Source organism: Chaetura pelagica, unplaced genomic scaffold (genome assembly GCF_000747805.2).
Source record: "Chaetura pelagica isolate M959 unplaced genomic scaffold, ChaPel_1.0 scaffold84, whole genome shotgun sequence".
In the NCBI taxonomy this organism is placed as follows: Eukaryota; Metazoa; Chordata; class Aves; order Apodiformes; family Apodidae; genus Chaetura; species Chaetura pelagica.
Genome location: NW_009953224.1, coordinates 241,615 through 269,005, shown reverse-complemented (window position 1 = coordinate 269,005; position 27,391 = coordinate 241,615). Strand labels below are relative to the sequence as shown.

Here is a 27,391-nt window from a genome sequence, read left to right as displayed (position 1 = left end):
TGGATTGGACAGGAATTTGCTATGACCTAATATATCTAATCTTAACAAAGTTAATCTTTAGAATATAAGTATCCCATTGCATATGCACTTTCTGATGGAAAATATTTTGCATAGAAGGTTTCCTCTAAGTTGAAAGCTTCTATATGAATTTAAAAGTAATTTCAATTGATCTTCAGTTTAAAATAGCCAGGGTATTTTTGGGGTGGCATGCAATGTCTAAGAGGCATTTTTTAACTGTTCATAAATCTGTGAGAATATATTTCAACTGAATCAGAAATGTCTCTCATTACATATTTTATCAAGCATATGCATGCTTAATATATGTTAATATTTGTTTGTTTGTTTTATATATTTTATTTAGTTTCACCTAATGTGTGTATATATATCTTCTGGTCTTTACATGATGCAGACTGAATCCCAGAAGATGGTTGTTTTACATGCTATACAGGATGGTCTACTGGAGGGGAATGAAAGCTTTACCATTCAGCTAGTCTCTACTGGTGATGCAGAGATATCCCCTGTAAATGGTAAAAAGTTAATTAATTTAATTCTGTTTTGAGACATTTCATATAAGAATTCTAGTAAGTCTGTTCACATTATTTTATCCTGCAGTGCCTATATATTTTGTGTGCAACTAGTTGGTAGCAGTTCTGACTGTCATTTTCCGTAAGTCATTTCTTTGTCTGAAGAAATCAAGAAGAATTTTAGATCATAGTTTTTAATTCTACATTAGTTTTTGGTCTATACGTTTTTGGTTTTTTTTTCAGATAGCTAACATTGTCTCTAAAGTGAAGGAGAACAAAAAGAGCTTATTTAAATATATCAGCAGTAAAAGGAAGAATAGGGAAAATGTGGGCCCACTGCTGAATGAGGTGGGAGCACTGGTAACAGAGGATGCAGAGAAGGCAAAGTTACTTAAAGCCTTCTTTGCTTCAGTCTTTACTAAGACCAGCCCTTATAAGCTTCAAGATCCTGGATATAGGAGAGGAAGCCTGGAGGAGGGAAGATTCTCCACTAGTCAGTGAAGAGTGGGTCAGAGATCGGTTACATAAATTAAATGTGCACAAGTCCATGGGCCCCAATGAGATGCACCAAAGAGTGTTGAGAGAGCTGGCTGATGTTATTGCCCTACCACTCTCCATCATTTTTGAAAGATCATGGCAAACAGGAGAGGTGCCTGAGGACTGGAGGAAGACAAATGTCATTCCAGTCTTCAAAAAAGACAAGAAGAAAGATCTAGGAAATTAGAGACCAGTCAGCCTCTCCTCCATTCCTGGAAAAATGATGGAGTGGCTCATTTTGGAGGTCATCTCTAAGGACATGGAAAAGAAGGTTATCAGGAGTAGCCAGCATGGATTTACCAATGGGAAATCATGCTTGACTAATCTGATAGCCTTCTATGATGTTGTGACTGAATTTAAGGATAGATTCAGGGGGACCAGTGGATGTAGTCTACCTTGACCTTAGCAAGGCTTTTGACACAGTCTTCCATAATATCCTTGTGAGCAAGCCCAGAATATATGGGATAAAAGAATGCATAGTGAGATGGATTAAGAACTGGCTACACAGTAGAGCCCAAAGAGTGGTGGTCAATGGTGCAGAGTCCAGCTGGAGACCTGCAGCTAGTGGAGCCCCCCAGGGGTCAGTGCTGGGTCCAGTCCTGTTCAACATTTTTATCAATGAGCTTGATGACAGGACAGAGTGTCTTCTCAGCAAGTTTGCAGATGATACAAAGCTGAGAGGATTGGCTGATCCACCTGAAGGCTGTGCAGCCATTCAAGGAGATTTGGACAGGCTGGAGAGCTGGGCAAAGAGGAAGCTAATGAGATTCAACAAGAGCAAATGCAGAGTCCTGCATCCAGGAAGGAACAACAAAATGTTCCAGTACAGGCCAGAAGGTGACCTGCTAGAGAGCAGCTCTGTGGAGAAGGACCTTGGAGTCTTGATAGACAACAAGCTGTCCATGGGACAACAATGTGCCCTTGTGGCCAAGACGGCCAATAGTATCTTGGGGTGCATTAAGAGTGTGTCCAGCAGATCAAGAGAGGTTCCCTCCCCCTCTACTCAGCTCTGATGAGCCCTCACTTGGAGTATTGTGTCTGGTTCTGGGCTCCCCACTTCAAGAGGGACAGGGATCTACTTGAGAGGGTCCAGCAGAGGCTACAAGTATGATTAAGAGACTGGAACACCTGCCTGATGGGGAAAGGCTAAGAGACCTGGGGCTTTTCAGTCTAGAGAGGAGAAGACTAAGGTGGGATCTAATTAATGTCTAGAAATACATGAGGACAGGGCATCAAGAAGGCAGGGACAAGCTCTTTTCACTTGTGCCCTGTGATTGGACAAGGGGCAATGGACTCTAACTTGAGCATAGGAAGTTCCACCTTAACATGAGGAAGAACCACTTTACTGTGAGGGTGACAGAGCACTGGGACAGGCTGCCCAGAGAGGTTGTGGAGTCTCCTTCTCACTCAAGTCCTGCCTGTGTGCCTTGTTGTGTGTGTATTTTTGGTCCTGCTCTGGTAGGGGGCTGGACTCCATGATCTTCAGAGGTCACTTCCAACCCCTCATCTTCTTTGATTCTGTAAAGAATTCTTAAACAAAAAGAATAAAAAAGCAAAAACAGGTTCAGACATGTAAGAACCATAGATTAAAACCGTGTTCAAGGAACAAGAGATTTCACAATTAGATCAGGTTGCTGAATGCCTTGTCCACTAAAATTCTGAATACTTCCAAGGATGAGGATTCCATGGTCTCTCTGGGAAGCTGGTGCTTAACCACTCATTTCACAAAATTTACAGAAGTTATCTCATTAGTTATTTTTCGTTTACCATGAGAAGCTTTTTCCCTTCACAGGTGTTGCAACCATCATTATTGTGGGAGATGAAGGAGCTTCTGGGGTTGTTGGGATAGCCCATTCATCCAAGCATGTTCTGATTGGAGAACCTTCAGGAAAGTATAATGGAACTGCTCTTATTAGGTGGGTACCTCACTCATTTTTCCATAAGAAGGATAATATCTCAGTTTCAAAAGCTGTCAGGCTCCATATTTGGCACAAATTTCTTCAATTCTGCATTTCATTATCACTTCTAAAATAAGAAATATTTTTAAAATTAGAAATATTTTTTTTAAAAAAAGAAAGGCAGAATATACTATGTATGTGTCTCTTTGGTATTTATAGGGAGCTCTAAATATAACTTTCAGTCTTCAAACTACAACTTCTATGCATTAAAGGAAAGAGGATTCTAATTAAAGAAAAAGGGAGAAGGAGATGTATGACATTTGAAGACACTTTGTGCTTTTCAGTATTCAGTTCAGGATTGGTGTCTGAACTGTATTTCACTACATTGCTATTAGGTCTAGCATAACCAAAGTGACAACTGGATTTTTAGTTGAAACAAGATGCAATTATTTCACTGTATTCAGTCGACTAAAAACGAGATGAAGAAATGCAGATGTTACCATACCCTTCTGGGAGTACTGGAAAAAAGGATTACAACACCTTCCTGTGATGAAACAGCAAATATAAGCAACAGAACAGCTTCTCATGCTGCCCTGAGAAACCCAAAAGATACAGTGATCCTTTGTGCAGAAGTAGTTGTACTTTAGCTGACCTCTCAGCTAAAGTACAGCTCAAGATGCCACCCAACACAGGGAAATAAAACAGAACTGCAGAAATATTATTGCTCTTAAGAGTAAATTGTGAAGCTCTTAATAGTGACTTAATACATTAAAACTGAGTCTTGGCAGTGCTGAGGACATTTCTTTCATGCTTAGTAATATACTGTCTGTCTCTGGATTGGAAAAAAAATATTAAAAGTAGGAAATAAAACCTGTGTTTATGTTCTTGTATGCAGCCTGATACGTGGCCCAGGGATTTTTGGTGAGATCAAAGTACATTGGAATATAACACCTCCCCATCACACAGAATTCATTGAGACATCAGGGACCCTGACAATGCGAGACAAGCAGTCTGCAGCAGTTGTTCTGATACAGGTATATGAAAGATTTTACACCAGGAGCTACTTCAAGCACTTCCTTTTATTTAGGTAGCCTCTTGGTTAGAAATTAGTGACACCTCTCTCCCTGGAAATGGTATAAATCCTTTTAGCTTTCATTGCTTCTTCTCCCTAGGCTGTAGATGACAACCATCCTGAGGAGAAGCATTACTACTTGTTTCAGCTAACAGGAAGCAGTGATGGAGCACTCATAAATGAATCTAGCAGCACAGCAAATATTACCATGGCTGCCAGTGATTTTCCTTATGGAGAGTTTACATTTTCACAGGAACTGATTCTAGCAACAGAAGAAGAAAAATGGGTACAAGATTAAAATTCCTTCTTATATAGAATATTGATATCAATACTGCTGCTAGATATAGAATTAACGGAAGGAAAATTAAAAATAAATAAATAAATAAAATATAAGTAAAATCTTTATACTACGTTTTCCTTAGCACAGCCTCCAGAATGGCTGCCTGAGTCTTCTGGACTTTATTAATGCCCTGAGAAAGAAGGCTGTCTCTTAAGTTACACACATTCGGTGCTTAGTAAAGCAAATTGTTGTTACTTGACAGAATAATTGAGAAGATATCTTTACAACAGTCTCCTGGGGAAAACTGTAGGAGAAAAAACAAAAGCCATTTTTTAAAGAAAATGTCCTTTCTTTCCCTCAGGTTAACATCACTGTTGTGCGTTCCAGGGGATCCTATGGCAAAGTGCGTCTTTGCTTTCAGATAATAAATGGGACTGCAGAGGAGGGTATTGATTTCACTCCCACAGTAAGGGACTTGCTGTTTGAACCACACTAGGAGAGTAAAATTATTTCAATTGAAATTCATGATGATGACTTTCCTGAAGGTCCTGAAGACTTTTCAGTGGTGATTACCGAAGTGGAACTCCAAGGAAGGTAAAAAGAAAATTCCCAGTTGATTATTCACAAGAGCAAACTATCTTTGGAGTATGACTGCTGACACAAAGTCACTACTGTATTTCAGCTGTTTTCCTGTAAAATTTCATAAGACAGCTGTAATAGGAATAACAATAGAAATTCGATGCAGGGAAATACCTTTTTTAACATGAGTATAAAGGTTTTGTTCATTATGATTTATTAAAGCTAAAAGTCAGTATGTTATATACAAGTTGTCAGGTTGCATCAAATTCAAGTAAGAAGATAAAATGAGAAAGAAGAAACAAAAAATACACATTTCTGTGAATAGACTACTATTTTTGCATATATATAGTTTGAAAAAACTGTAACCAAGAGGTCATCAGTGGTAACTGTCAGAAAACAACATTATTTGTGGTAATTGAGAAATTGCCATTCATGCATCTTAATACTTTCACAAGAATTTTTAATGTGACTTTCTTTCTCATGTTCTCGCAAGTGGATTTGACTTTACTGTGAAAGAAAATGGTCTCCAGATAGATCAACCTCCAATAATAGGAAATATTTCCATGGTACGAGTCACTATAGCAAAAAGTGACAATGCAGAAGGCATCATAGAATTTGATCCACAGTATATCTTTATAGAAGGTGAGTTTACCTTAGTCTTTCACTGTGGTCTAGAAGATAAGTCTGTGCTTACGGCATGAATTTTGAAATAAAACCACTTTTTTCTCCACTATCCTTGCAGTGGAAGAGGATGCTGGATTAATCACGATTCCTGTTGTCAGAAAGCGTGGAACTTACGGCTATGTAACAGCTGATTTTCTCTCTCGAAGTATTTCTGCCCTTCCTGATGGTGTTGACTATGTCATCCATAATGACTCTGTCATTTTTGATCATGGTCAGAACCAGACTTTCATTTATATATCTATTATAGATGATGAAGAAAGGTAATTGTTTTTTTTCAGATACTTACTGCCTGATTTACTTCTGAGAAGTCCTTTTTTATCATGTGCATTATGCCTGTGTGTGGAATTGGAGTTGAAAACTAATTTTTTGCAGTGCTGAAAAATCACTTAAATGTAACGGGGAATAAAAGAAGCTATTAGCAGAATTTTGTAGCTCCTGTTAAAGTTTTATGCAAACAGATACATTTTTTAAAATAAGCTGTCAGAGATTTGGGGTGCTAGTAGTACTGTTGTGATTAACAGAATATTTTTTTTCATTTAAAAAAATAATAAATAACATGAGTGGAAAACATAACATTGTTTTTATTTCAGTCATCACTATTCCATGCAAGCGGGAGGAGTTTTGTGCTGTGTCCTTACAGAGATTACTTCTGTATGCCTTTAAATAGACCCAGTTGGATGTGTAATTGAATAACTAAGGATAGTTTTAATTATTTAATTTTTTTTTGGTTTTGTCTCTGATAGCTCAGATTCTCTTTTTTCTTTCTCCGTGCAGTGAGTTTGCAGAGCAGTTTGAAATCCAGCTGACAGGAGCCTCTGGTGGAGCAGTCCTTGGGCTCCACCTAGTGAGCCAGGTCACTATTGCCAAGAGTGACTCCCCCCAGGGCATCGTCCGATTTCTCAACCAGAGTCGAATTGTTCTTCCCAACCCTGATACACCCATGGTAGTGTCCCTGGTGCTGGAGAGGACTGGAAGATTGCTAGGGGAGACAGAGGTAGGTCCTGGTTGTCAAAGGCTGAATGCTTTCCTGTGACAAGGTGAAAAAAACGATGTTTTCCTTCAAGAGCTTCTTATATGACTGATTTTTGATAGTTGTGTGTTTTCATTAGGTGTGAGTGGAGTTGCAGTGTAATAGAAAATGTTGTTACTCTTCTAAATCTTCTCTTTCTCCTCCTGCTTGCTTTGTTTTATTACTTTACTTTGCTTTGAACTAGTTTTTAATCCCATTAAAAATATTACTAATTTCATGCACCACTTTCAGATTAATTAATTTCAGTTTAGTTAATTCCTAAAACTGGTAATTTTATTTTTTTTCAGCAAATTATTTACTCTGAGTTTTCTAAAGTTTTTTTTAGTCTATACAGACCACTGACAAAGTGAGGTAAAAATATGAACCAAGGTAGGCCTTTCACAGTCTTGGCAAAGGACTGGAAGATTGTCATTATAGATGATGAGCTCTTCCTCCCTCCAGTCTTATTTGACTTTTTCTAGAAGTCATTTGAGAAAACCAGAAAAAAAGTAAAATGGCCAAAACAAAAATTTTGAAGTCTGAATATACCCTCCTCAAAAGTAATCTAGTTTGGGGGAAATTTTGAACATATTCTAGCTTTTAATCAGTATGAATAATTATTATTTATAAATTGCACTCTTATGAAAATATTGTCATTTTCTCTCTTGACATCAGATGACATATGGAATAGTTTCTGTTTGGGGAATTTTGCAAAACAAATGAGGAAGGGGGGAGAATTAGAAACTGGCTTGTGTGTTTCCTGTTGTGTGCTAAAGATACATCAGTATCTCTTCTAGAACTATTATCTAGAATTTCATAAAATGTTATTGTGGCTGACACTTCAAAATTTGCATTTTATTTTATTTATTTATTTATTTTTTATTTTTTTTTTACCCAAAGGATTATCTATTTTCCCACATAGAATTCATAATGAATATTTTGTATTCTGCATTAACAGCAAAGATTTAAGCATAGCTAGTTACCAGCAACAAGAAGTTTTGTGTCATTTGTGGTGCTCTGTGATTCCTCCCCCTGGGAAGCTATGATAATGCATCACCATTCTAAATCTAAAACTGGTATCTTCCACAGATTAATTGGGACATTTTGGGACCCAATTCGGAAGAGATTTTGTCTCCCTTGAATAGTGACATTGGTGACCCTGTGAATGGATCCTTCTATTTTGGAGAAGGAGAAGGAGGCCTGAGAACTATTAATCTAGAAATCTATCCTCATGAAGAAGTTGAAGTTCAGGAGGTCTTCATTATTAGACTGAACCTTATAAAAGGTGAAACAGAAATAGATCCTAAGGCAAGCAGCATTGCACTAATAGTAAGTCCTGACTGTTTTTCTTTCTTCTGAGGTCTTTGTCAATGGTATTTATCCTGAAAAGCTTTAAAAAATTAATAATTATTGCATAGCATTTATTTGTTTGTTTGTTTGTTTGTTTGTTGTTCCTTGTACTACTTTAGATGCCCTGTTGTGGCTTTACTTCTGGAAACAGAAGGCAAAAAAATCTGTTAGTAAAAATTGGTGTTGTTAGTATCTTCTATTTTCTGGGATATGTTCTCCAAATCCTTTCAAATCTGAAATGTGTTCAAACCATTTATAATCGGGAAGTTGTTTAAAGCTGAAGCTCAACTCAGTGACCAGAATCATTGTCCCTGTGTGAATTTGTTTACATACAACGCGTTTGTCAGTCCATGCCTGAAAACTTTCTGCATTTATTTGCAGCATCGTATGTTAACACCTGTCCTATTTAGGTCCTACTTAAACTTACTCATGTATCTCAGTAGGATTTTCTCACACAAGAGCAAGTTACCCACAGGTTCCATGTAACAGTCTTACTCTGTGTGCTTCTGTGTGTTCATACGTGTATGTGCACACATGGTCTTGATATCACTCTGGTCTCAATACCTTGATGGTCCTGTCTGATGGGTTGGTTTCTTTTCATCTCTCAGTCTTAGTCCTATCTACTAATGTGCTGTTGAATCTTCTTAAGAGGAAAAGATTAATTGATATGTGTCCTGCAGCATCTAGCAAGAAAAATCTCAGGGGCTCAGACAGTAATACAACTCACTCCACATTTCTGACTATTTTTATTTGTTGGTTTACTTTTTTTACAGGTACAGAAATTTGGTGATCCCAATGGAATTGTACAGTTTGCTCCTGCATCATTAACTGAGAGTAACTATTCAGAACCCTCAGCAGTGGAAGGGCCACTAAGTATTACACTGTTTGTCCAACGAATTCAAGGCACTTTGGGAAACATAACGGTATCTTCACTCTGTTCTTGATAAGCAGCATAATCTGAAATAATCCTCAGTATCCATGTATAGAGGAATACTTTTCCCTGTACATTTCAAATGCTTGTTTCTCAAATTCATTTTTGAAACGTTGCCTTTGAATTTTGCAAAGGCTCACCCCTTGTACTTGTGGTTTGAAGATTCAGATTCAGTTTCCTCTGGTCAGGAATAAAAAAGAACAGTTCCACTGTGCTTCCATCTCTTTATGCCTCTCCCCTTATGCTTTTGATGGGAGAACAGAACAGAGCATGCTTACATAGTAAGCATTCTTTGAGATAAAAATTTAGTTTTTTTCAGGCATACTTTAGGGTAAGAAACAGCGTATTTTGAACCATCACTCACATTGTTTTTTGCATTTTTACATTTTATAGCATTTTAACAGTTATTGACTTAATATATATATATTTTTTAATCAACTACTAAAACAATCTGTCGTGTTCAATGAGAACTCTCTGCTCCTTTCAAGTGTGAGTAATCTTGGAAAAACAGCAAGGATGTCTTGGTGAAAAATAGAATATTTTTTTTTTTAAATGGTTCAGAGATGGCATATAGTTTAAAATAAATCTTCTGAAGATATACAAAAGAAATCTTTGCATTCATAGTATTGTTGGAGGAACAGCACACTCTCCTTTTCTAAGATAGTCTGTGTGCCTCTTCCTAATGCATAGCTAAACCAATTTCTATTTTACTTACTTGAAACCAATCTGTTCTATATCCTATCAATACTGAATATGAAAGTATCTCATTCTCTAGGTAATTTTACTTCCTTTTTAACTCCTTTCAGGTGTACTGGGAAATACATAGTGAATCTGACATCACAGGTGACTTTCTTAGGACAGAGGGTTCTGTTGTCATTCCTGACCAGCAAAGCACAGCTGAGATCATGATCTACCTTTTACCTGATGATGTTCCAGAACTGGATGAAAACTATGTCGTGCAGTTGATTTCAGTAGAAGGTGGTGCAGATTTAGACCCAGAGAAAAGGATTTCAAAGATTAATGTTTTTGCAAATGATGATCCCCATGGAGTGTTTGCCCTGTACTCTGATCAGCAGTCGGTGTTAGTGGAGACAAACCTGGATCGTTATGTTCAGATTAATGTAACTCGGCATGCTGGGGCATTTGGAGAAGTGATCATTGAGTACCATATCTTGTCCCATCATGAAGAAGTGCTAATTGCACCCGAGAATGAGGTGGGATACCTCACAGTAAAAGATGGTGCCAGCTTTGGAGTGAAAAGAGTGCCAATAAGAAGCCAGGTCTGTGTTAATTCCTTTTAATTCTTACAATATGTATTGCTTCTGTTTGTGTTCATCACAGTACAAATGTGGTGGAATAAGGTACTACACACTCAATAGCATCCCCAGAAAAGACAATTCTAGTATGATGAATTCCTTATTTTTTCAAATAAAAACATGTTTAAATATAATATTTTCAGGTAATAATTGCAAAATCATTGCTATGCATGTGTTCAGATACTCAGTTTTTACATTCTGTCATTTACTATCAGTTCAACATTTTACTATTATATGTGTGCCAATATTTCTCAAGTTTCCCTTTGGGCTGGTAAGTGGTGATTTGTTAGTGCTGACTCACAAAGCATCAGATGAATTTGTCTTTAGTTCTCTGAGTGCCCTAGTTGTTTGTCAGTAATACTACAGTCTTACATTCACACATATCCTTTTACATCCGGTTTACATCATTTTAATCTTAAGAATTAAAGTAAAACTGAGGCTTACTGTCTTAGATACAATTTAACAAAACAGCAATGGTTTCTCTACAAAATCACATTCCAGCAAACTGCTAGTAAATCACATTGCCAATGTTAATGTTTTAGCTGTATTTTGAGAAACATAATCAAGGAAATGCTTTTCTTGAATATACTACTTTTTATATGTAAACAGAACAAAATATGCAAATTGTTCTGCTACCTAATTCTTTATACTGGTGGATATAATGTTTTTAGTGGAATTAAATTTCTACCTTTTTATTTAATTTCTCTCTCTCAAAGGTGTTTCTTTTACTGGGCTTGAATTTTACTCTGGAACTGACTAATGTGAGCCTAGTTAGTGGAAGTGCCAAGGATGTGCCTAAAATTTTAGAAAAAGCAAAGTCAGCTGTTCTGCTTATTCCTGAGGAAGCTGCCAATTCACAGGTCAGTAGAGTGGCTACAGTGGAACATTTCTTCCACAGACGGAAGATATATATATATATAGTACTATAGTTCTTGCCTGTGAGCATTCAGGGCAGGTTCTTTTATTTTAACAACAGACACAGAATGCTATTCTGTGCTTTCAGTACTGAGATGTCAATCATACTGGTTCCTTTACGCTGAGATCTAATTCTTTAAAATCTCAGATTTACAAGCATTGTTGAAGAGTTGAGAAGGAAGTATGTATATATATACATACATGCATATATGTAAACATACAAACATATATGCACCCATAATTATTGTAAAATGCCTATTTTACAGAATACACTAAAGTTTCATAAATGTAATTTCCCATTTTTGTTCCATCTTCTATAAGAAAATCTGTTATGATTCCACAGGTTGGCTTTGAATCTGTGATTTTACGACTTACAGACGTTGTAGCAGGGACAGGTGAGGCTGTCATAACCAGAAAAGGAGTTTATGGCGCTGTAATAGTTAACTGGATTTCAGGATACCCACCAGACCTAATCACTGGCTTTGAGCAGCCAGGCAATCTTACTCCTCCATTTGGTAAGTTCTTATCTGAGGAAACAACTGCCTTTTAATTATTTGTGCCTTTTCACACTTCCTTTGTTAATGAAGACTCATTAGAATGAAGTTGTATGGTCTAATTTTTATCTGTAAGGTATTATGTTTATTTTATGAGCTAAAAAAGAACCAAGACTCATAGGTACATATCTGGGAGGTAAGCACAATGCTATGCTCCTGTAGGACAACTTTAGTGAATCATAGAATCTTAGAATGTCTTCGATTGGAAGGGACCTCCAAAGATCATCTAGTCCAACCCCCCTACAATAAACAGGGACATCTCCAACTAGAACAGATTGCTCAGCCCCAGCAAGTCTGACCTTGAACATGTCCAGGGTTGGGGCCTCCACCACCTCTCTAGGTACCCTGTTCCAGGGCTCCACCACTCTCATATTAAAGAACTTTTTCCTAATGGCCAACCTAAATCTACCCTTTTCTAGCTTAAAACCATCACCCCTTGCCCTGTCATTACATGCCCTGGTGAACAGCTCTTCCCCAGCCTTCTTATGGGGCCCTGTCAGGTATTGGAAGGTCGCTATTAGGTTCCCCTTTGGAGTCTTCTCTTCTCCAGGCTTAACACCCCCAACTCCCTCAGCCTGTCTTCATCAGAGAGGTGCTCCAGCCCTCGGGTCGTTTTCACGGTCCTTTTCTGGACACGTTCCAACAGGTCCATGTCCCTTTTTGCTTTGGCGGCTCCAAAGCTGGACACATATAGGAAAGGCCTTATATTATAGCAGATTTCTTGTTCCTACATGCAGTGGGATTGTGATTGCAGTCCCTATCTCAGCACATTGCCAGGTAAGAAGAGGGTTCCTGTTCAGTGCTTTTGACTCGTGCTCTCTCTCGCTCTCTCTTTTCCTTCAGGGACTGTTGCATTTTCCTCTGGTGAACAACGTAAAGTAATTTCATTTCAGGCAACTCCAAGCCCAAATAAACACGAGTCATTTGCCATCACTTTAGCAGCAGTGCACAGCAATGTGTCTGGTGGGGCACGGCTGAGGTAAGGATGTTCCTTGTGCTTTTTAGTTTCACAGGAGCTGTAAGAATTATGACCTGTATATAGGCACACACCTTGTACAAATCCCTAATAAATTATAGGTAGTTACCAGGTTGTGGTGCCTCTGATAATTTTTTACATCTTGTCTCAGGTGGAAAAAAGTGTCAGTACTGCAGATCTGACCTGATCAGAGCTGAGGCTTTACTCCAGTTCTGGTCTGTTTCATATCACGGGGGTGTAAGGTGCCTAGAATTTGTCCGGGATGGTGGAGACAGTTCAGAAAATGAGGAATGAAGAGCCAGGAAGCTGAAGAATGAAAACAACTGTAACAGGTTTCATTAGTGTCCCTAAAAACCTATATTTAGAAGATCTCGGACTACAAACATTTAAAATAAATAAAATGAAACAAGAAATTCTATGAAAACATCTAATTTATATTTTTAAAGTATGTGTGGGTTTTCTTAAAACCAAATACATTACATTTAATCTCATTTTCAAGCTAAAATATTATCTATTCTTCAAACTATTTTCTTTTTATTCTACCTTACTCATTAATAGCTAAAAGTGTAATAAAAAGAATGGAGATAGAGTAACACTGCATTGACTTCACCACATTACAATTACACTGGCAAATCTGAAGGAGGTAGGAATGAATTTGTTGCTAAACTCCTAAGACTGCCCCCTTCTCCTAGGCTTGTCTGTCCTGGTGACCTCAGAGCACCTGTTTGTGATCTCAGTTAAATACCCTGAGTATACTAGAATGACTTTTCCTAGGAGAGTTCATAATACAAAAAACATTTCTTCCCTGTACTGTTTACACATGGTTTTAATCCACTTTCTTACAGCCATCATTGATTTTTTACTGAAAGATGTAATTCTTCAGGGTTTTACTTTTCATACTTCGTATTTCCTTTCTCAATTTTGATACCTTTTCTGTTTCAGATCAGGATTTACAACAGCTGAAATAGAGCCAGTGGGGATCTTCCAGTTTGCTCCTAACTCAAGATCTGTTTCAGTTGAAGAAGATGTTCAGGCAGTCACATTACATGTCCAAAGATTGTTTGGTTTTCAAAGTAATCTCACTAAACTGAGGTATCAGACCATTCCAGGAAGTGCCAAACCACTAGAAGACTTCATACCCATCTACAATGGAGAGCTTCTGTTTTTACATTTTCAAACACATGCTGTGATAGAAATATCAATAATTGATGACACTCTGCCTGAAATGGAGGAATTTTTTTTTGTAAATTTGACTGCTGTGGAAGTTTTAGATGTTCAGCCTCTGGATCCTGCCTGGACACCACGCCTGAATCCATCTTTCAGTGTGGCAACAGTTAATATCTTGGCTAATGATATTCTTAATGGAATACTAAGTTTGGGGCCAGAGTTTATTTATGTTGAAGAAGATACAAACAGCAGTACCCCCAACACAGTGCTACTTCATATCAGAAGGACAAAGGGTTTCACTGGTGATATTAAAGTAACTGTTAAAACTTTTGGAGGATTGAGTGCACAGAGTGGAGTACATTCATATCCTTTTGGAAACATTTATGGAAAATCAAACTTCACATGGGCAACAGAAGGAGAAGATTTTGAGGAACAGGCAGTCACTCTGACTTTGCTGGATGGAGAAAGAGAAAGCAAGGTGTCCATAAAAATTCTGGATGACGATGAGCCTGAGGGGCAGGAATTGTTTTATGTTTTCCTCTCAGATCCTGAATGTGGAGCTCAGATTGTGGAAGGAAAGGATGAATATGGATTTGCTGCTTTTGCAACAGTTATTATTGCAGGTAATTATTTTTTTTTTCCCCTCAGAAAATGAATAAATACATTTGGATTAAATAACAGTAAATAACTGTATGTTCTCATAGCAATTTTAATATAAGAATTGGAATTATATTTGATAATAAGCAGGTTATTCTATTCCCCAACCTTGGGTTTTTCAGATCAGAGGAGGTGCCTAGTGCACGAAGCCCACCATGCATCCCTTAGCAACGTAGCTCAAAATACATTTATAGATGCTGCTTATCAGAGTTCTTGTCTTTTTTTACTTTATGAAGGGAAGAGGCTGAGCCTGGGTGTTTTCTTGCAGGTGTTGTAGCATTGCAGTCTTTTCTTTGCCGTGTTGTCACTTTTGAATTGTATGGGGCTTGTATCAAAAAAGCCTCAGATTTTGTGTTTTGATATTGTGCAGTTTGTATCTGCAGTGTCATCATCCTCTGCCTCTGGGGATGGGTTTGCACAGACATCAGAGAAGAGTTTTTCTTTCAGTCACTGTGTGGCACTGTGAGAAAGTGGTGTCAGAACCCCAGTTTCCCTTAGCTTTTAGGTATCTATCAGACCTACCAACTAAGTGACAACCAAGTTGAACCACAGTATAGATTAAGTTATAGAAACAATAATATAAAACAACTGTTCCCTTCATGTGTACCATCTCTAGAATTCACCATGCAAGTAACCAGCTGCCTGTATGTGCAAATTAACTGAAGCAGTCTGTGCACGTGCACAAGCTGGGATGTGAACTTGTGCTGGATCCCACCCAAGTGTGTTAATATGTTCTAGTTGTACCCTGAGTACAGTGAGTACATAAAGTAAGATAAGGAAACAACTTACATTATGGAAAAGGATGAAAACATGTATCTGCATTAACTATCTAGATTAAAAAAGACATGCAGATTAAATATATGTGCATGTGCATAAGCAAACACACAATCTCTGTTAATCTGCAGGATATTTATTGGTATTTAAGATGCACTGTGTCACAACGAGATTGCCTTCCCAGTTGCAGAGTGAAACCATCACTACCTGCAAAAGACAAATCCTTTAGAATAAAGTTTTAATGGGAGAATGTGGAGACATTAGTTTCCTCTCATTAACCCTGTTTGTTTTGGTTTTTTACTCCAGTCCTGTTTTGCTGCAGTTTTCCCTGCAGTATTTTGCAGCTCTCTTGTTCCACATACTCTGTTAAAGATGCAGGAGAAAAGCAGATGTTACAGCTCCAGAAAAAAACATTTTGGGTGGGATGAATAAGAAAGCTGTCCCTGGAAACCCATCTGTGACCCATAAACAACTATGTCCATCTAGGGGCACACTGAGGCCCATTTCTCTGTAGATAATGTATTACCTGGGTTACGGTAAACATAAAATAATACTGCTGAAGCAATATCTCCTAAGGCCATTAAAAGCAAGGTTTTGGACACTCCTAGAGTACTGCAACATACAATGTCTTGAAGTCAAGGGACACAGAATTCAGTCAGTTTACTGAATGTTGCTGAAAATACAAGCTTTGGTGTGTAAATGGTGCCAGTACTCTCATAAGAAATTTACTTTTAAAAATACTTAATCTACTGGTTAAAATAAAATTTAGAAATGCCAACATTTGAACTTCTGAATAAGTGTGGAGGATAAAATAATAATAGAAACATTAAAAGAAATTTTCTTGACACGCTCCCAAGTGGTGCCTTGCACCATGCTTTTGATACCTATTTTTCTTTTTTTTAGCAGTTATGCACATTTAAATAATAATTTTATTCTCAGCTTTACTGTCTTGCTAACTACTTTCATGGACTGTTTCCTGTACAGGAAGTGATCTCCAGAATGGCATTTTGGGATTCATTCCAGAAGTACAAAGTGGTCTTGTACTTGATGAAGACTCAGAAAACAGGGAGTTGCTGCTGACTGTCGCAAGGCAACCAAACAGGTGCAGGCAACAGCTGATTCAAGTGCCCTTCCCACTTGCTGTAATATGCTGTGTTGAATCCCAGAAGCTGCTGTTAATGGAAGAGGTTATCACAGAAGCTTTACAATAAGTCTTTGCCGTTCAGCTCCTTTGATAACTTTCCAGAAATTGGCACACAGGCTTTTAAGTTGTGAATGTGATTAGGTCTGTCACTGGACTGTTATAAAGCAGAAAGAGAAAAAAAACCCCGAAGTATTTCCCAACTTACACTGTAAGGCAACAAGTGTGAAAGTTTTGCTGAAGGTATTTGCACTGCTAAAGGTGTAATCAAATTTTCATCTCCATGTGTAATATGTGGGCATGAATACTAAAATGAACAATTGAGTAGGTACCTGAGTGTCAGTATTATGCTGATCTCTTCACTCTCAACACAAATATGATAGGTTGGTTTTTTTTTTCTAATTAGCACATGTATATGTTGCCCATTTATGTGTGCTTTAAATGAATATGCTCAGATACTCTGAAGTTCCTTAAATTTAGAAGAAAGACAAATTCTGCCTAGCTTTCCAGGCAAGTAGTTACTATAATATTAAGGAAAGTACTTCAGCATATCCCTGTCTTCCAAGCACCAGTGTTTCTTCTTCAGCTAATCCCATGATTTCTGAAACAAAAATTGAGAAGAATCTAGCTGTCTCTAATTGCTTTATTGTCTTCCTGAGTTACATTTTGGTAATCTAAATGGATTTTAGAGGAAAGAATTTAAATGAAAATACATATTTTTTCCATCTTAAGGCAGTTTGTTCCCTGGTGATACGTTTTGAATAATGGAATGTCTGTTACCTTTGTGGTTTATGTTTCCTAAAGTAATCTGCTTCAGTACATGTATCCTCCTTTGATTTGCTTATAGGGCTTTTGAAGATGTGAAGGTCTTTTGGCGTGTGACCTTTAATAAAACAGCTGTCGTCCTTCTGAAGGATGGCATGAATTTGGAGAATGAACTTGTATCTGCACGGGGAGCCACTACCTGCATGGCAGGGCAAACAAAGTGCACTATCTCCATTGAAATAAAACCTGATAATGTGAGTAATTATTGCTTGTTTGGGTACAGCACTGTAGTGTTGGATTGCAGTTTATCAAGATGAAAAAAGCCCTCTGATCCAGAGGAACTGATGTGTAGGACACAGTTTGAAGATTGTAACTTGACATCTGCTTGGTTCCTCTGCAAACATGTTTATTTACAGGCTGATGCTGCCTCCATTGTGACTGGTAAAAATTTGGAAAGGAGATGAGTATTAGGAGAGTAAATGGCAGCTCTCTGACTTTTACAGAGCAGTAAGAAAAAATGAATGGTGTGATTTCAGTGACATGCATATTCCTATACTGAACTCTTCTCCTTCACACAGTAAATTCTAGATCTAGTAAAGCACTTCTTAAATCGTTTATGGAAAGCAGATCCTGTAATAATGGCAAAAAGCTTTTATTGCAATGTCTGCATAATTTTACATGCCTAAATCTAGCACAATGATCTGTGAAAACTCTACTCAGTTGTAAAGCTGCATAAGAATCTCAAATCTGTCACTGTGCACATCCAGCTTGTGAGTAGCTGAGTTCAGTTTAGCAGCCATCATCCACTAAAGCTATTTAGCATTTGTCAGTTGGGTATGTCTAAGCCTAAGTGCCTTGAGAGGCACAGCTGGCACTCAAGAATGCAGAAGTCATTGAATTAACACAAAGCACAACATTCAGTCATTTTTATTGAAAAGAGAAAGAAAAAAAATGTTTTTGTGTGAACACCTAGTGATGAGAGCAGTCCCTTAAGAAAAGAAGGATTAATGTTTGTCATACTTTAAGAGAGAAGAGTTTGAAACTTTCCAAGAAATGATCCTACCAGTCAGCCTAGTAGCAAAGCTGAGGTCTAGGGAATGGGAAAGGAGAATATTACAAGGGTTCTAAGGTTTTTCTGATTACATTCTGGTAAATAATGCAAGATGTAGGATGTGGGAAATAGTGTTTTCCCACTGGGCAGCAGGGTGCATTCCCCTACTTCAGTAAGAGGGCCATTTTCCTCTTTAGCTTTCAAATGTTATTTTTAAGTTACTGAACCAATGATTAAAATATACATATGAGTGAGGCACAGGCTGCCTCACTGAGTAAACTGGGAGTTTGAACCTGTGTAGTCCAAAGGAGTGGTATCATTAATTAATGCCAGCAGTGACAGCTGCAGACATATGCAGTTGTACCACATGAAGCATGAGCGTGTGCCACACTAACAGGTGCAACTGGAAAGATAAAGTTCCGTATGGCATTCCAGTAAATTTGTGCCTGTCATCAATTAGTTAAGATCATTCAATTTTAAGATTTATTTAACAACAGCTCAATTAAAATATATGCTATATATCCCCCCAAATACATCCAAATTCTTCTTTCATAAGATAGCTTATAAATTAGTAACAAATACATTATGAGATTATGAAGTAATACATACATTCAATAAATATTTAACATTTTTATGGCATATGGTATGACATATTCTAGCTTTTGAAAGTTTTCCTTAGTCAGTTGTACTGACTTCGTTAGCTAAGAGGTGAATCCTGCTTTCCTAGGATTAAAGTAGGATTTCAAAACATCCAGAGCTGAAACAACAAGCTATGTTTACTAAATTAAAATTTGTCTACAATGATTTTATTAATTTTTTTTGTGAGACTGTTGTCTTGTAAAGAACTACTTTTTTTGTTAGTTTGCTGCTTCATGAGTGCATGTAATAGGTTCAGATGACATATTTCCAGTTAGTTCTAGTATTTCAGTAATCAGATGTCTATTTCTAAACATGGTATGTCTGTATTGTAGATACAAAACCCAAGATAGTCCAACATGTTATGTTGAAATTTAGTATTGTTACTGTATTTTCATTGAACAAGCATTTAGTTTTTAGAATTGACTAATTCTTTGACATATGAACACTAAAAGTCAATAGCCTTTATTTCAAGACTGACAAGGTTTCCTGTAAACCTTACAGAAGTCTACCGGATAGTATCTTCAGGCTTTGAGGTTTTGGATAAATTCAGTTAAGCATTCAAATCTAGTGAGATTTGCTTGAAAAAATATGTATAAACATGTTATTGTATAAACACTAAAGCTTAAAATGTTTTTCAAAACTTCACCAGAGTTTAGTACTCAAATCCAGCCAATATTCATTGCAGTTTCAAACCTGCATTTGGGCTTCTGTGCATTTTTTTCTACTGGTTAGGTAACAATAAAGTGATAAAGCAGATTCCTTACCAAAAAAAAGTACAGCTTTCTGACTCCTTAATCTGGAAAACTGAGCTTTTAAAGAATTTACTATTGAGTTCTTACAGCAAATTAACAGCCACAATACATGTCGTACATAAATAGTGAGTTTATTGCAGTGAAGTTCCAAGGAAAAAACTGAGATGGCATTATTGCACATGACAGAGTGGTGCCTGCTAAAAAATTATGATTTTCAGGATATAACTCATTCTACTTACTAGACATTTCAAGAACATGCTTGTGGTAAGTGTTGGTACAAGAAATCCATTAAGCATGGGAAGAGTGTATACATTTTTTTTAAAGCCCAAAGTAATTAGTAAGTCTTCTAATGATATGAAAATCATCCCTTATTTACAGGTACCTGAATTTGAAACATATTTTTTTGTTGAGCTTTATGCTGTGAGCACAGGAGCTGCTCTGAACAGCAGTGCCAGATTTGCTTTTATAACAGTCCTTGAAAGTGATGCTCCTCATGGTTTGGTGTATTTTGCTGTGGGATCTCGTTTTGCTGTGGCTTATAAGAAGACAACTTTAATCAGCCTGCAAGTGCTTAGAGATTCTAGTACATCAGCAACCACAATGGTTAGCTACAGCATGCAGGTAAGACTTCTATTATTACTTTTAATATTCAGCTTAGTTTTTATTGTTAAATCATTGTTCATTCTCTAAAATAAATGTAAGAGTAATCAGCATTTCAGGAAATAACTGAACATTTTCTGGGCCCGTGTGATCCAACTTCCTTGGTTTTCCATTAGTAAACAGGACCTTTTTTGCATTGCATTGCCAAGAATGGTTTTGTTTGCGGTAAGTTCCAGTGACCTCGAAGACTATAGTTGACATTAAATACATTTCTTTCGTAGTCGTAAGTTTCATATGAGCCTCCAATTTATAAGGCTTCTTTCTCTAAGTTTTATCACGATGGGTACAACTATCAGTATTCTGACACTAAGAAGCTGGCTTTTCTGGGTCACAAGTAAGGTCACAGGACACACTTAGGAAAAGAGACGGAGTACTTGAATAAAATTTTATTCCATCTTCTTGAAGTGTTAAACTTGAAAATTGTTATTCTGATTGAAAAATCTCATGCTTTTAAGGAAATTTTACCATCCCCATTAAGTTTTGTTATGCTTGCAGCTGTAACACCAGACTCTTCTCTTGACCCTTTTGTCTTTAAATGAGAACCTCATTATTGTTGACAGATGACAAAGATTCTCCTCTAGCATAAGTAACACAGCTGAAAAACATGATTCCTTCCAATGCCTTGTAGCTGTGACTCCAGTATCATGGCTCAGGCTGCAAGAGGGATTCCTCTGAGTTTGCCATTGTATTGGAATAGTGCTTAGCCTGACCTGCTCTGAATATGTGGGATTTTATACCTAAAAGCATTATTTCAGGAGTGGTTATTATAATAAATCGTTATGTCTCTAGCATATTCCCATCCCCCCTTATAATAACAGAGTTTGCATTCTGTTGTTACATTACATACATACCTGTTTTCTCTGCACAGGATTACATGGTGTTTCTGTGCATTTATTATGTAGTAGCTGGCCAGTGTTTTAGTTAGATTGTGTGGTAACAAATTTTCATATTCTTTCCAGCCAAGTGTTCATTATCATTTAGCTGTTAAGTGGATAAGAAATTGCTACTGTCCAGTGTATACTCAGGCTAAAATATAGGGGCAGTTCCTTATCTGTTTGTATTTCTTATATAGCAACCATTCTTTGGACATTTTTAGGTTTTGAGGGTGCATGGCCAAGTACTAAAGTACTGGCACTACTGGAACCTGTAAAATAAGAGGTCACAGCAGACAGGAAGCATGAGTCAGTAGCTGGAAACAGATGTTTATCTCACTTCTAGAAAGGTTTATTAAATTTCATTCTTGTCAGTAATGCTTTTATTACCATTTATTTCCCCGTTTCCTAATAATCTACTGCAAGGGATAAACAAAAGGCAGCCTCTCACAGAAATTTCCACAGATGTTTGATCCTGTTCTACAGCGATTTTTGATACACACTGCATTGTTTTCCAGGTTCTCCTGTGAACTCCAAAAAAAATGTTTTGTTTTGTTTTTCCTTAAGTAAACTCCCATAATTAATGTTTTTAAAAGGATTCTAGTATTTCACAAATAAAAATTCTTATTTCTTACAGTAGGAGACTTTAAGGGTCAGTATACAATCTGTACTTATTAAACTAATAGATTCTGTAAAAATCATACATTTGAATAACAGCCTAGAGTATTAGTTTCTACTTAAGGAAAGTTTATTATATTACCAGATTTAATATCGAGGTTATGGCAACTGACAGAAAGAGCAAGAATATGAAGAATGAAAAAGTATCTGCAAACCTCGAGGAAGCTAAAAATAATGCTACATCCCAGGGAAGCGAGGCCATATAGCGTTCCTAGATAAGTTCATCTGTCTGCTTTGCATGTGTATTCCATAGTGTTTACCTTACCTTTGGACCTAAATGGATTGTTCTTTTAAGTATTAATACTGAGACTGAAATTACTTCAGGCGCATTTTTCTCAAAACCTTTGCTTTGCTTTGCTTCAGCTTTTATGTACTTGTGATGCCTCTCTGTCCCATGAACTGAGGGACTTCATGCTGCAGATAAAAGCTTACACCGACCCCTCTGGAATTCACCTTACAGATGTACTAACATTTCTGTAATATCTGTTCACTCAGAATTCACACAGAAAACCTTTGTGATCTTTTGTTTTGGAAAAGAAAGGGTGAGGTCCTGTTTATTATTGATGATAATATGTAATTCTTCCCCTAGGTTGTCACTGACTACAAGTGACAAATTGCTATTTCAGGGAGATATTTCATTTAATGCAATTGTCATATCATTCTTAACTGCATTTTAAAAGAGTACTTTTTTTACATAATAAAGCTTTACCTATTTAAAATACAGTCCTTCTACGGCAGCAGGTTTTGAACAATTGTGTCTATCATAGTGCTACCTAAAGCTCTTTCTGGTTTGTTTTAAGGAGCTACAAAAACCTGAACCTATTGGTCGGACCTTCATATCTCCAGCTGTGGGAGGACAAGATTTTGCCAGATCTGAAGGTTTATTGACTTTAGAACCTGGACAGAGAAATACCTTTCTGGATGTGACCCTGACTCCAAAGACAGCATCTTTAAACCCATTTCCAAAACGTTTCCAGGTTGTACTTTCTAATCCCACAGGGGGAGCCAGAGTAGATGACATCTATGGTATTGCTAACGTCACCATTGTCTCAGATTTGGACTCCTTGCCAGTTTGGGGGCTGATTGATCAACTGCAGCAGCCTCTTGATGACACCATTTTACACAGAGTCCTCCAGAATCTGAATGTCAAAGTGGCTTCAGAAACAACAGAAGAGCAGCTCACTGCTGTGATGCATATAATAGATAAGGTAAACCATCCCTGCGCTTCCTTGAATTACTTTATTAAGAGTATAATAACACCTAGGCCTGTGAAAACACCAAGGTTGGCATCCACAGCAGTGACTCAGGTGCACAGATTGCAAAGGTAAAAAGAGATGTTTTGAAGTCCCACAATGAAGGAAGAAGTTTGTCTACCACTAGTTAGGATGGGGACGTGAAATAAAAAAAATACAATAGGTTGAAATGAGCAACAAGTATTAATTTTGCATATGTACTTATAGCTCAAGATTTCCTGCTGTGCCAATTTTTCCCTTTGGTGCCATACTTTCATAGAGCTTTCTAAAATCCTACTAGAGCCAGCTGGAGTCTGCTGTGCTCTTAACCAGGCATGCAGCTTGTCTTTTTTCCTGCAGTAACTTTGGAAATCAGCTGGGCAGGGTAGCTCATAATTTCAGAATGGCACTTCAGTTTTATGAAAACTCTAGAACTAGTTTTATGGCTTTCTATTTCTTCTGGACCTGTGGAATAATGCACAGGAGCTGGAAAATGTTTAAATATATAGACACACAGCAGTATAACTATTAATAATCAACAGTTAGTTTGTGATTGTTGCCATTTTGATACAGAAAACAGTGAAAAAAATGTCAAAAATTCTCAGAACTCAAAAATCTTTGAATTGTGAAAGAATGAAAAACACCACATGCTTTCTTTAATAATCAAATCCCTATTTATAAGCATATATTGATGTGTTTTTAACATAGACTGTGTCTCACACTTTGGCAGCAATGATCAGAAGGTGGAGAAGAATATTCTGAGCTTTCAGAATGGACATTAGGATAAAAATGGAGGTCTTGCCAAACTGTTCAACACCAGGAAATGTTACAATCAGACTTCTATGCCTAAAATTGTTTTCTTCTCTTCTCATTAGGTTACAGATGTAGGTGAAAAACAGTTACTCACTGATAAAAGTAGAAGTCTTTTCTATGAGATACTCTGTGCTCTGGCTAGCCCAAAACGTGAGGACACACGAGGATACAGCCTGCTGGCTGAGGTGACTGAGAAGTTTGCTTTTTCCCTGTTGACTGGAATAATGTGTGGATCACCAGGAGAAAGGTTAGTAAACTTGAATTCATGAGTTTTGGAAACACGTGACAATTTGCCTATATAGTCAACATCTAAATGATGTTTTTAGAAAAGGGACTGTTTTGTCTAATATGTTGCTGCCGTGAAAATGTCTTGCACTCTGGCCTGCTGGAGAGGTAGGGAGGGACTTTTACAAGGGCTTGTAGTGAGAGGTTAAGGTATAGTGGATTAAAACTGGAAGAAGAGAGATTTAGGTTAGACATTAGGAAGAAATTCTTTAGTGTGAGGGTGGTGAGACCCTGGAATTGGTTGCCCAGGGAAGCTGTGGCTGCCAAGCTGTCCCTGGCAGTGATGAAGGGCAGGTTGGATGGGGCTTAGAGCAACTTGGGCTGGTAGGAGGTGTCCCTGCCTGTGCAGGGGGTTGGAACTGGATGATCTTTAAGTTACCTTCCAACCCAAACCGTTCTATGACATGAACCTTAGAAAGCACAATAGTGGCACTAGGAGCTAATGTCAAAGATCACTAGGTAGACTGATACAGGGTAGTCATGGGAGTAGGATTAAGGAGATCTGGGCTGTATTAATTCACCTTTAGCTGAAATACTTGGAAAATGATTCATTGATCTTACTAAGAAAATAGCAGGTAATTGTATGATGGAGAGCTATGTTCTAAGACCAGAGTAGGTAACCCAGAATTTCTACTGGTATTTTGTAATTTCTGTGTGCTTGGTTTTAGTCACTTGAACATTATTGAAAAAAACTCTAAAAGCTTCTTGTAGTTGTTACATGTAGTGTCAAATTGCTGGTTTTGTCTCCAAGTGCATATACTACCCTGTGGTCAGGCTCATGGGCAGGGGAAACAGGTGACTGCAAAAATAGATGACACTCTTTTATGAAACAGATGTTTTTTAACAGTGAATTTTTTTCCTACTGTGAATCTATTAAACAATGGGTAGTTTAATTTAGAAAAACATTTTATTTTTTCCCCTCAGACAACCAGAATGGTTTTGATTTTTATCTCAACTTGTGTTGGGTATGTAACTTCTCTTGACATTTCTTAAGTTGTAGGGGGTATGAAGTTCATCTCAGCCAAAAGACATAAATATCAACACTATCCTGAACAGCATCCAGAACTTGAAAGTTCAAATTCTCTATTCCAAGTTTTTTTTTTTGCTTTATCTATTGTGAAAAAGAGGTAAAGAGGTAAAGAAAAGAAAAAGAGGTAAAACTCGTCTCTACATCGAGGTATAAAGATGAGTGTTATGGTAAAATAGTTTACCATGTAGAGGAATTTTGGTTGCAGATTATAGTGAGCAAAAACCAGAAAGGAAATGGAGAAGCTGAAATACATAAGAATTCAGCCCCGCTTTTTTTGCTTTTTTTCCCTTTTTTCCTTCTTTCTTTTTTTTATTTTTTTTTTTCACAAAACCGAAACTGTTCAATGTCATAAAACCTAAAAATTGAATATTTAAGTATTAATTACAAATATTTTTTAGAGTAATTGTGTGAAGAGTAGTGAAGCTCAGTTCCACTTACCAGCACTACTGCTTTTCTGTTTCAACAGAGGTAAAAATATCCTAGACACCTGCCCATACATTGCAATAATGGCTCACAACTGGTTTCCTCAACAAATCAATGGACACAGATTTGATGGAAAAGATGGGGATTCTATTCAAGTACCTGAACGTTTACTAGAGGTCTCTGTTGTATTATCACCTCCTCAAGAAGAGGACTGTGAATCTGTGCAGTTCACAGAATACAGCAGTCAGCAGTGGTTCCTCACTGGAGACAAAGAACTTGCCCTGAAGAACAAGGTTCGAAGAAAATGCAATTTATTTCTTCAATAAATTAATTTAATTTCAGTATTGCTCAAAACATCTTAAATGTTTTTAAAAGAATGTGAACATTTTTTGGTGTGTGTCTCTGATTAAAAAGAGCACTCACTGTTGAATGTTCAGGCTAAGTTTGTATTTACCTTGTACGTGTTGTTTCAGGTTTTTTCTATGAGTTTGAAGGGTCGGAGTTCACGGCCTTTGAAAGATAACAATGAAGTAATTTATAGGATTCATGCTGCTGGAAGTCGGATTGTTCAACAGAAGTCTCTGTGTCTCCTCTGGAATCAGGCTGCTGAAAGGTTATTTTATTAATCTGTTTAGTTTTCCAATTTTGACCATGAACCTGTGTATTTTTCTAAGATGCGATAACTCTGAGTAGATAATTTTCAAGTATAAAATTAATCCATTTCCTATCTGTCATTTTTCCTTATTTTTTTTCTGGCATTTATGCCAGCACATAAAACTTTCCATATAATAAAATATGTAGTTATTCTAGCTCAGACATTTCTAAGACTTCTACTGTTGACTGTTTTCACCAAAAGAGCATTTAGATCCTGCAACAATGTGTAAGGCAATGCAGACAAGCCATAAATCCCAGAATTGCATCACTTCATTAATTTTAATGACTGCGTACCCTTTACAGTTGTTACCAGACAACACTTCATGGCCATTCTTTAAAAAGTAATAAATTAAACCTGCACCTCTGGTATTACTTCAAGTCACTGGCTCAAAATATTCCTAATTCACAGACCCTTATTCTCTGGGTCTGTGAAAGACACTGTGTGAGTGAAACAATTAAACCTGTTAAAGTTAGGGATTTATCTAGACATATATCTTGTCTCCAATAGTAGCTAAAAGTGAATGACCAGGGATGAGTAAGATCAGGACAAGCACAGATAGTAGTTTGCCTAATACTATACGCTCCAGTGACTCTATGAACTGAATGATTTTGTGTATTTCATCCCCTAAAGGGTCTGTCTGTCACAAACCTGTCTGGTCTGTCCTTGCACCAACCAGAATTTTAGCACATCTTTTGGCAATGATCTGTATAGGGCTATTACCTTTTAACAGAAAGCCATCTCCTGGTGTTTTGTTTGGTTTTCTAGTATTGTTGTTACTACCTTAAGCTGATGTCTCCTGGGTTTTAGAAGATATGGTGACCTTCTGATCATTTTCCATTCTTGTTGCTACACACATTAAGGAATGAAGTTTTCTATGTGAGCTCTTCAATGGCCCATTATTAGATTAGCCTGTGTATTTCCTATTCACACAGTATAAATGAATTTGGAGACAATTATATTCTGTATCCTGCTGAGATCTTGTTGGCTTAGACATTATTTTATTAGACTTACTGGATTACATCAGTCTGTTGCTGATACAAACTACCTCTCCTCAGAAAATAGACATAGCAAATTTACCTGCATGCTCTCTTTTTATCTAGACACTGTATCACAGAGCAGATGTGATTTCCACTAGAAATAGCTTAGGATGTTACCTGTAGTATCCTTTTTCA

At 37.2% G+C, this 27,391-nt stretch overlaps 1 protein-coding gene across 1 annotated transcript in view; it reads left to right on the top strand.

Annotated features, from left to right (window-relative positions):
• GPR98 (G protein-coupled receptor 98) overlaps positions 1 to 27,391 on the top strand; it is a 272,920-nt gene that overhangs the window by 86,222 nt on the left and 159,307 nt on the right. Inside the window, 22 exon segments of the mRNA XM_009997834.1 lie at positions 410 to 527; positions 2,854 to 2,977; positions 3,855 to 3,993; positions 4,132 to 4,317; positions 4,673 to 4,905; positions 5,384 to 5,532; positions 5,633 to 5,834; positions 6,349 to 6,568; positions 7,673 to 7,912; positions 8,707 to 8,856; positions 9,671 to 10,144; positions 10,897 to 11,040; positions 11,439 to 11,610; positions 12,493 to 12,628; positions 13,568 to 14,415; positions 16,208 to 16,325; positions 17,212 to 17,383; positions 19,950 to 20,192; positions 22,582 to 22,989; positions 23,889 to 24,073; positions 25,608 to 25,857; positions 26,038 to 26,177. Of these exon segments, the coding sequence (XP_009996136.1) occupies positions 410 to 527; positions 2,854 to 2,977; positions 3,855 to 3,993; positions 4,132 to 4,317; positions 4,673 to 4,905; positions 5,384 to 5,532; positions 5,633 to 5,834; positions 6,349 to 6,568; positions 7,673 to 7,912; positions 8,707 to 8,856; positions 9,671 to 10,144; positions 10,897 to 11,040; positions 11,439 to 11,610; positions 12,493 to 12,628; positions 13,568 to 14,415; positions 16,208 to 16,325; positions 17,212 to 17,383; positions 19,950 to 20,192; positions 22,582 to 22,989; positions 23,889 to 24,073; positions 25,608 to 25,857; positions 26,038 to 26,177 (5,051 nt within the window).